This window comes from Cervus elaphus, chromosome 33 (assembly GCF_910594005.1).
Source record: "Cervus elaphus chromosome 33, mCerEla1.1, whole genome shotgun sequence".
Lineage (NCBI taxonomy): Eukaryota > Metazoa > Chordata > Mammalia > Artiodactyla > Cervidae > Cervus > Cervus elaphus.
Genome location: NC_057847.1, coordinates 21,344,353 through 21,355,424, shown reverse-complemented (window position 1 = coordinate 21,355,424; position 11,072 = coordinate 21,344,353). Strand labels below are relative to the sequence as shown.

The 11,072-nt window shown below is 36.5% G+C and overlaps 1 protein-coding gene across 6 annotated transcripts in view; it reads right to left on the bottom strand.

The window, feature by feature from the left end:
* Positions 1–1,982: 1,982 nt before the first annotated feature.
* The window catches only part of SESTD1 (SEC14 and spectrin domain containing 1), a 135,986-nt gene continuing 126,896 nt past the window's right edge, over positions 1,983–11,072 (bottom strand). For all 6 annotated transcript variants that reach the window (XM_043894299.1, XM_043894297.1, XM_043894300.1 and 3 more), the window contains one exon: positions 1,983–9,937. In XM_043894299.1, coding sequence (XP_043750234.1) covers positions 9,808–9,937 — 130 coding nt within the window. In that variant the 3' untranslated portion in view covers positions 1,983–9,807. The remainder of the gene's footprint in view (positions 9,938–11,072) is intronic.

Genomic DNA, 11,072 nt, shown 5'->3' with positions numbered 1-11,072 from the left:
TCATCACTATATGACTTCCCTGTAGACTCAACCGTGTAGACAAGTGGGTACAGCTAACAGTCCTATTCTGAGAGTGTTCTAGATAAAGAATAAAATGGGTTAGAAAGACAGGAAAGTCTGCTGTTGACTCATTCCTGTTCTCTTCCAGTCTTTATTTTGACTAGGAATAGATACTTATCTTGAGGGATTTGAGTAACTCATCATCCTGGGATAGAGGAACAGGACCCTTCCAATACAGGAATGGCTTCATTAGTATCAACTTGCAGCAACAGAGTTATTACTGAAATCTTCAGAGTATTTTCTTTGCTTGTCCATTCTTAAAATGGAGCATTGTCCTATACAAAATAATTTGCTTGAAACAGACCTGAAGAGAGGGATGTAAGCAGACTTTAACGCACATATTCTTAAGGTTTTCAAATCCATGATGTTATCTTCTACATACCTCCGATACTAAGACTTCAATGAGATGCACTTTTTGTAGCATTTGAAAATAAATAAGAGTATACTGAGTTTAAAGATTCCATTCCCCAATTTTCGTATCTATTTTTGCCTACTTCACCTTGTTGCAACAGATACTTCAGAATATACTTGCTAGGCATTTTATATTTAGATCTTTAAAAATACCCATTTGAACAGAAAAATCAGAAAAGTAACAAACATAAGAAAATTATGATGATCTATCAATTCCACATTTCAGATAATTTATTTAAGTTCTATAGTTATTTTTATTTTTAAATGGATTATAACATTTCTATACGTTTTGGAACTTTTCCCACTCAATAATATACCATAAATACCTTTCCAATATTTTAATTTCAAAAAACATACTTCTGTAACAACATAATATTCTAAACTTATAGGATAAATTTATTCAAATCTTTGGGTTGTCGTCCGTTTTTTACTCATAAACATATTTATAATTAAGTCTTTTTGAGATTAGACACTTTAAGTGGAAGTTAAACTTTCGGGTAAGTTACAGTTTGGTGCAGTACAAGGCTATTTAATGTGGGAGTATGGTTTGCTAACCATTATATTTTAATCATGGTCACGAACTAGCTTTTTGCTTATTGTTCACTTCGTTTTCAGTTTTTCCACCTTTTTTGCTGTTGCTGTTGTTAGCACTATCTCTTCTCTAGTCCCAGGAAAAACTGGGTATTTCTTACTCTCATTTTAACTTTCACATAAGAGTTTGTTTATGAGAATACCTTTGTGTAGATTTTATGCAGAATGTGGAACAACTTTGTGAATTCACTGTGTTTAAAGGGAAATCTAGAGACAGGGGTGGACACTAGTTGGGAAAATGAACTTTTTTCATATATATATATATCTTGCTCGTATGTTGAACTATCACTCAAGTATACTTAACTTCATCCAACAAGGCTTGCCAACTTCCAAATTCTGGCACCTCTGAAATTCCTGGTAGCCATTCTGGAGCTGCTACTATGTATAGCATAATATGAATGTGTCATATGAAGTACAGCTAACTTTCTTCTAACATGCATTCCCCAACCCCAAATACACTCTCCTTCCCAGTCTTAAAAAGGGACTTACTGGTAAGAACAAAGGAAATGTAACCACTAAAACTGTGATGAGAACCTAACACTTTCTGACATGGGACTTACAGAAAGTCCTGAGTTTCTGTGCTAAGCCTGTGGGAAGGCAGGATGGGAGCTTTGACAAGGGAAAGAGGCACACAAGTCAAGTGTGTTTAGTCTCTAAGACTCCAGATAAGTTCAGAACAAAGGAGTTGAAGTTTGTCTTAATAAAATATTTTACAGCATATGGATAGGAAAAAAAAGTAATGTAAAAAAAAATCTAATTTGAATGATTAAAAAATGCAGAATTCATCAGATTATCTTATAGAGACCAGTATGACTTAATTCTCCCTGGATGTCATGAAAGATCATTAGTAACAGAAACCAAATTTATTGTCCAAAGTGATAACATATCAAAGAAATACATATCAAATCTGTTGCATTAAGTAGTTTTTAACATCTTTATTGCATTTACAATGTGTTTGGAACATTATAAGGATTTACAGTAGAAGCCAAATATCCCAGCCCTTAAAAATCAAATAAGAAAGACTGAATGAACCATACATAAATATCTTTGAACACAAGCACTGGAAACATACATATGATTATAATTTTACAGGCTTATACAGGTAACTGCTATATGTAACAGAACAAGTGAGAAGGGTAAGACAAAGTGGATAAAAGTCACTAGGGGTGTGAAATAACTGTAGCTGGGTGGTACTGAATAAAAAGACAATATTGAAAATATGATTTGATTTGTAAAGGCTAAAATGTCCTGCAAAAACATAGCTACTTCCTAAGCACAATTGTGAGGTAGAATTCTCCCCACCCCGTTTTCTGGTTTCTTGACCACCGTTTGGGGGATTTTCAGTCCAGATGCTTCTCTTTCACGCTGCTGTACCTGGGACTAACTAGTACGACATGTTCTTTAACACCCCTTCCACCCCTATTGACAGAATGAATCTTCTCTGTTATCAGTCTTATTCTGTCTACTGAAAACGGGTGGCAAAAGTTAGTGATATAACAAACCAACGCTGTTTTTTCTAGCGAATATTATCACCATGCTTGGCTAAGTACTTTAATCATTCAAGGAGTTACACTAAAATTTCAGGGATAGGTCCCATCTGGGGAGCTGTTTTGGGCAGACAGACATTTGTGTCCTTCAACACTGTCAACTGTGAAGAATACCATTTCTTTTCCAAATCCACTTCTAATACTTCAGATTATGGGTCATAAAAATAGTTTACAGTTTTCCACACATTCAAAATATAGTGAAAATCCAGGGCACAGCACAACCACATTGAAAAAAAGATACGGACGTTTCTTTCAGAACTGCCCTGACTCAGAAACTCTAATCCTAGGTGTTCACCCAAGAGAAATGAAAGCCTATGTCCACATAAGACTTATGTTAAGAATAACCATAGCAGCTTCACTTACAATCGCCAGTACTGGAAACAGACCAGGTATTTATAAATAGGAAAATGAATAAATAAACTGTAATACAGTCATACAATGGAATACTACTCAGCAATAAAAAAGGAATTAACTATTAATACACACAACCACGTGGATAAGTCTCCAAAACATGGCAAGTGAAGAAGCCTTCAAGAAAGATACGTGCTGTGTGGCTCTATTTACACAAAGATCTAGAACACAAGATCTAAGGTAGAACAAAGAGTGGCTGCCTGTGGAGGAGGATGTGGGTGAGTAGAGGACTGACTGGAAATGGCAATTTTTTTATAGTATTTTATATTTTGACAGCACTGTATGCATTTACCAAAACTCAGCAGATACACACTTAAGACTTAGGCATTCATTGTATGCTAATTTTAAATAAAAGTAAAATTGTAAGCGAATACTGAATTCTAGCTAATGACTGAAGTATTCAGTAGGAAGTGTGTAGATTTCTGCAACTTAAAATGCATCAGAAACAATCTGAATTGGTGAACTGATGGATGGACAGACATGTGACAAAGCACAGTTAATGCTAACTAGCATCTGGGTGGTGAGTACACTATAAAATTTTAACTTTTTTATATGTTTGAAAATTTTTATAATAAAATGTTAGGGAAAAAATTCAGGGCACAATGCATACAAAATAATGCTGCTGAGAATTTCATTACTGATTTCATAATCAGAAATTCTTCCCAACAGTGTCTACTTAGAAACTTAAGAGCTTGTGCAAGGATATTCCTGTGTGAGTTAAGCAATCAGTTCTCGGATCTATGCTGACTTAAAATTGTCAAGGTGATTTTTCATCTCCTCACACTTTAATGAAAATAATACATGCATTGATGGTTATTCTGAGCAAATTTGTTGGTTGTATAGACTAGCAGAGTTAAGACGAAAAAACATTCTAAAGGGAAAAATCAAGCACATTTTTACTGATTTTTAAAACTAAAAAAGAACCAGAGTTAATTATAACAGAAAAGATGTGTAGACCCAAAACACCATGTAAGGCTTGATTATAGTGAACAGGTCCCCGCTAGTCAATGGAAGGACATGAGTCATCCTCCTGTCTTTCCAGGAATGACACATTTGGAGACACCATGTAGAGATGGCATCTGACTTGTAAATACTTCTAAGGGGACACTGTGAGGATCACTAAGAATGGCTTCAGATTTCTACAGCCTTTTGTCAGAAATATTTAGTATTCCACAAGCCTGACTAAAGATTCATAAAAATGCTACTCTAATATTGAAAGCTGGTAACTATTTTTAGTTATGGTGACTCAGTGGTAAAGAATCCGCCTGCCAATGCAGGAGAAATAGGAGTCGTGGGTTTGATCCCTGGTCGGGAAGATTCCCTGGGAAAGGAAATGGTAACCCATTCCAGTCTTCTTGCCTGGGAAATTCCATGGACAGAGGAGCCTGGCAGCCTACAGTCCAAAGGGTCACAAAGAGTTGGACATGACTTCACGACTGAGTACACAGCACAAGAATTTCTGTATAATTACATATGGTATTATGTGTGTTGCCTCCTAAAAATTTTCTAACAAAAATAATCTTGATTCCTTTATAATTTTACTTACTGCTTTCACAGTATATAGTTGTAGTTCTGGCTTTTCCTGTGATCTCTAAGTTCTTCATGTTCTAGTACAGGCTCTGCTTTTTCCTGAAGCACACGGACTAGTTCTGTCATGTTTTCAAGTTTGCTTTAAAATATTACAGTCACATTACTCAGCATCACATCTATAAGCCTTTTTCAGTATTAAACATTCCCATGTATTTATGCTATTTCATGAAGCACCATACTTCTATCAGCCTGTTATAGGACCAGCCTTTCTCTCTTATTATCACTGCCCAAGCTTACCAGGATTGCCCTTCTCTAACCATAACAGCACCAGTGGTGGTCAGATTCACGCTCTTGTTTCTATAGGTTGGTGCTGACTCATTAAGATCATCAGTATGACTTTTACTTACTTTCTTACTTTTCAGTGGAATTGTATCATGTCCTGCTAACCTCAAAGTAGATGATACTCCTCCCTTGCCCTCCATCTGGCTGGTCTATCATCCTGCCGCAAGAGAGTCAATCTGTCAGGTTTAGAAGTCCTGTTATTTACTGCAGAGCTCACTGTCCCCACCCTCAGCATTTTCAGTATATCGAGTGGATGGGAAATGGGAGTCTTGGGAGGTGAGCAGACAAGGTTCCCTTTTCCCCAAGATCCCATGCTTGCCATCTGGGACAAGAGCATGATTAAAGAATGCTCCCCATTCTACTCTGGAAAGATAATAATAATCATCCTTCCATTTTGAATAACATTTTATTTTTCAACAGATTTTTAACGTAATTATACTTCATTCTTAAAATTACTTGATATGATTTCTCTGTTTTACAGGTTCAGAGAAGTTTAATGATTTTTTACCCAGGTGAGTAAATGCCAAAGCCGGATTCTTAAGTATTCAAACTCCACCTCTTTTCATTATATTCACTAGAGATCTTATTTTAGCCTTAGTTTACAACCTTTCCTGTACTATTCTTGTTATTATTTTTCTTGGCTAAATCTAGATTTTCTGCAGCACACACCTAAGTCAACTAATGTCAGGTGTTAAACCCGCACTTCCTGTTCCCTCATCAAGGGGACTGTTGCCCCTCTATACCAGGAGTGAAATTTTCCACACCCAACTGGAGCTCTTTCTTTTTTGAACTGAAAGTTAACTCTAGCTTAGTTTTGCTAATTAGGTTAACTGGTCAGCTATATTCTAGTCCACCTTCTTAACCCTAGATAATTTTTCCTTTTGAGGTTTAAACAAATATATCCCAAACATATATCTCTTGTCACTGATATTTACCAATGTTAATTTCCTATAGCATTTTCAATAGACTCAAGATGGGGACGATTTTAACAACTACAGTCATGTTCAGTTTTTAGTAACCACAGTATTTTACCATGGTCCTGTTGGGGTAGGAAAAGTACATAGTAATTTCCAATCTTTCTGGCAAGGAACTTAAAATGTAGTAGAGAATTATGAAGTCTTTCTTCAAACAAAGCCAGTAGAGACAGGTTCAACTTAACTCACAATCACGCCATTTGTCACAATGGGTTTATGTATGATTTACTCAGCACTATCGGAAAAGTAACTGCCATGTTCACATTAAGGAGCATGCACTAACAATAATACTCTAAATAGCACACCCCACACATCATCTGATAGTGAAACAAACACGTTAATACTAGGTAATGCTTCGGAGCACTGGCCAATTTAAAGACCTATAACATGAGAGAGGTATCCAATCCTCTACACAGCAAGGAAGCCTAGAGCTGCCGACATCTTAGCTGGCAGACTGAGTAATTTTATCACCAATGAGTTACCATGGTAGAATAAGGTGACCAACAATGAAGTCTGGGAATACAGTCAATTTTATTTGAAAGGAAGTTATCATCTTCACATCACAATGCTGATGGGTTAGACATGTGTGAATACATGTCTAAACTGTCCTTGGATACTTAGCTTACACAGGAGCAAATTTATGACATGAAGACAAAAGAAAAACTCAAAGCAAAACAAAAAATTAAGCTAGCCTAATTAACATTCAGTAACTCCCTGAGATGAGTTAACATAATGTGGAAGTTGTAGCATGCGTGCTAAGTCGTTTCAGTCGTGTCTACCTCTTTGCGACCTATGGACTGTAGCCCACCAGGCTCCTTTGTCCATGGGATTCTCCAGGCAAAAATACTGGAGTGGGTTGCCATGCCCTCCTCCAGGCGATCTTCCTGGCCCAGGGATCAAACCCATTGTCTCCTGTGGTTCTTGTATAGCAGGCAGATTCTTTATTGCTGAGCCATTGGGGAAGTCCAAGTTGTAGCCTATATTGTACCAAGTAAAAATGATGGTTCTTTCTCTATTTGCAGGCCAATGTTAATTCATGATTTACAAAGAACTTGTCTTTTCAAACAGACTGAAGTCACTTCCTTCACAGGTATTCTAGTGAACTATGATCCCATGAAGAAAAATCACATTAGGGCATTGTTGGTTTTCATTCATAACTATGTCTACGGTTATCTGGATACACATACAGAAAGCAGGAGCAAAGTTACAAATGAAAAGCAACAATATTTACTATGTGTTAAAAGCATAATCATCTTCACTTGAAATACTCAAACCACAAATATTTCCAGATGTGCCTTAATTCACTCTTGCTATAGGCAGGACAGATTAAGGCACATAAAATTAACTCATTTGACAGTAGGTAGGGGAGTTGACGGTAGAATTAAGGGAGTCTCTTTACTTAGAATCCAGTTCCTTTCTGGCAAAGTCTTAATAAAAAATAAAAAAATTATGTGAAATTCAGTATGAGAAATAGATATTGGGTACAACTAACTACCTCAATTACCTAAGTATCTAAAACTATCAAATGACTTCCTGATGAGCAGATTCACTCAGTCAATTCTAACTTTAGGAAATCTGTTTAAAACATACTTCGGACTACAATACAAGAGGAATTAATACTAACCCTTACAACAGATAGACAGGGGAACTGCGCAACTATTGTTGTTCAGTTGCTACGTCATGTCCGATTCTTTGTGACCCCCCAGACTGCAGCACGCCAGGCTTCCCCGTCCTTCATCATCTCCCAGAGTTTGCTCAAACTCATGTCCATTGAGTTAGTGATGCCATCCAACCATCTAATCCTCTGTCACGTTCTCCTCCTGCCCTCCATCTTTCCCAGCATCAGGGTCTTTTCCAGAGTAACTATTATGCCATGAGCAAAATGCGCAAAATGCTGGGAATGGGAGAAGTCAGGCCCACAAGTTTCCTTCCCTCAAAAGAGCTCATAGTGTAGTAGGTAGACATAAACAACTATAGCATGTGGTTAGCACCGTCAAGAAGACTGAATGAAGAATCACAAACATTCATACTTATAGAAGTTAAACCCTAAAAGACTAAGGGTTAACAAATAAAGAAAAAGCCTTTCTGGATGATCTCCGAAGCAGTGGCAGCATAAAAGGGAGCAGCTGAATGTAGCCCCCAGATTTTCTGGTATGTCCATTAAAAGAGACTATATCTCAAACCAAAATTACTCTGAGAAAGGTGAAAAAAATATGGTAAATAACTTCACCCAAGTTGAAAATGTCAAGTAGGCAGCTGAAAGTACAGGTTGAGAATTTCGGACCAGATACATAACACAGGACACCGGGATAAAATAAGATACCCTAAGGATAGGATATATACAGAATCATTCTGAAGACAGAATCTGAGAGAGCACATTTTAGTAGATGCATCTTAAATAACAGTTATGTGACTAGACTGAGTTACAACAGAAGATGACATCGTCAAGGGAGGAAACACTGCAGGAGAGGTTGCTCCATGGTAGAAACGCTGCAGAAGCAGAGAAGGAGAGGAACGCAAACTGGGGGAAAAAAAAAATCACTCAGTTCAGTAACTGGAGCCCACTGCAAACCACTGCACTGCAGGGCTCTGAAAGCCAGACTGCAAGGCGCTGAGGATGCAGGGCAATGGACATGGGTTTCTCCAAGAAGTCTGGCAGTGAAGAAGGCTGGAAAAACCAGCAGGCTCAGAAGGAGCTTTTTCCACTGGAAGATACATGGACATTTCAGTAGACAATGGAAAGAAAAGAGCATACTTTGCATAATTTTGTATTGATCACAGACTATAAACTTGGTTTTAATCTTTCTCAAAAACATTTTCTGAAACAAAAATGAATACAAAATTATATGTATTTTACCATTTAAACTTAATATAAACTTAAAAGCATTAACATTTTATAAATTTAATTTCTAAAAGATGTGTACAATTTTTATTATACTACACCAGAATCTTGCTTCTAGTCTATCAGGAGAAATTAAATGTTATTAACAATTGCTATTTTAGTTTCTGAAAGATTACTCTAATATAGAAGATGACATTTAAGTAACTATGTATGCCTTTCCCTCCTCTCCCAAAGACAAAATATTTTCGGTACAGTAATTTAGATAACATTTTTCAAGTTGAAGAAGAGAAAAATGAGAGTGTTCACTAAGATCTAAACTTTTCTTCACAATATTTTTGATAAAACATGCTTATTTATTATATATACATGCTTACATATGAATTTCCTGGCTAAAATACATGCAACCAACATGAGAAAACAAATATTAAACCATCCTCACAAGCCTAAGAATGCCCTTTTAATTAAGGCACTCATGTTTGGAAATAGGATATAACCACCAAATTAAATAAGGTGTTTAAAAGAAGCCTTTTATTAAGCACAAACAACTTTTAATACATTATCAATACAAATAGGAAAATGTATTTTAATGAATATGATATATCAAAAATCTGAAGGTTTTTCTTCATACTGACACAATAAAAATAATCAAATTTGAAGGAGAATTACAAAGCAAAATTTTGAGGACACCACTGTCTACTAATAACAGTTGAGCTACAGTCTAAATTTACTACGTCACCTGGGGAGGAAGGGCAACCATTTTTTATAGAGAGAATTTCTACACTCATATTAGCACCATTCAAAGCTTATTATCAGTTGTTCGTCTACAAACTGACAGGTCAGGTAAAGCTTTAAAGCAAGTTTTCAGTGCAATGTTTACAGTTCCTTCTTTTGAGATACTTGGAGTCTATGATCTCAAAGCATGTTAAACAATTCTGCCTTGGTAATTGCAAGGTGTTAACATGTGGAGAGAAATGTGTAATGGAAAGAAATGAGGCTTATCCTGGCTGTGAAATGCATCTTAACGTATTGTAGCTAATGCTGGAGTATGCTGACGACATGCGGGATTATGAACAGCAGGTCTCTGGGAAGAAGGCAGCTATTAGCTCTCTGTAGTCATCATTTCTGGATGTCTCAGCTGCTGCCTTTTGAGACTAACTAGTTTCATCCTGTCTCTGATGTGTTCTGCAGTAGAAGCCATGTCACTTGGGCTCCCAAAATATTGTTCAGTTCTAAAAATCAAAACAGAAAAAGCCCAATCAGATTAATACAAACCCATTGACTGTGCAGTGAATGCAAAAGGAAGCAAAAATTACCATAAAAATTACCTACGTGGTATGCCGTTAGTTCATTTGCAGACCATACTGTTATCTTTGAGTAGCAATTCGGTAGGAGAAACATTTTTTAAAATAGCATAAAATCTTTTTTTAAAATGGCATAAAACATTTTTTAAAATTGAAAAAATATATTAATGGTATAAATATCCTATCACGTATACTTATGATAATCTCAATAAACCAAACAATGCAACAAACAGTGCAACAGTAGCAAGGTTCTGCTTCCAGCTTGGGAGCTACCGCATACACAAATATAAAATCTGTATGAGCGCTTCATGCTAAGGACTATGGTCATCAGATGTCTAACATAGCTGGCAAGTAAAATATCCATTTAATGTTAAGCCATCATTTGGGACATTAATAGGTAAAATCATTTAATTTTATCCTATTTGCAAAGATACAGCATTCAGAGTCATAGAATCTTTTAGAGCTCAAAGAGTTCCTGGAAATAATCTGGTTTAGCTCTTTGTCTTTTCAGATCAGAAAACTAAGACCCAGAGAAACAGATGACTGGACTACAATCACACAGTGGGAAAAACAGAATCAACGTGGGTCTTCAAGCAGGAAATTCAGAGAGACCACCTGACTTCTTTTATTGTTCTAGGAGAACGGTACAAAAGATAAATGTGACTAAGCTCACTGTCAAATTTTACACAGTATAAACAAATTACCATATAAAAGGGAATGGAATAAAAATTGCAAATATTAAAGTTGTGAAATTTGAATATATAGCACTAAGTGACTCTTCCATTTTAAAAACGAAAGTGACACATGAACTACTTGTAGAACATGGGAGAAGCAGCCCATGCAAAAGTACCAGGGGGAGACGCTCCTGGGAGGACTTGAGTAGAATGGGGCTGACTTTGTGACAACTGGCTGTGAATCACAGAACTGAGGTTTTGGGGGAGGGACATGCGGGAACGGACCAACCAGAAGCACCCTCCTAACACTGTTACCAGCCGGATCTACAAACTTTTAGATTTTATTCTCTTTTATACACTGGAGATATACATGACTTTAAAGGCTACTT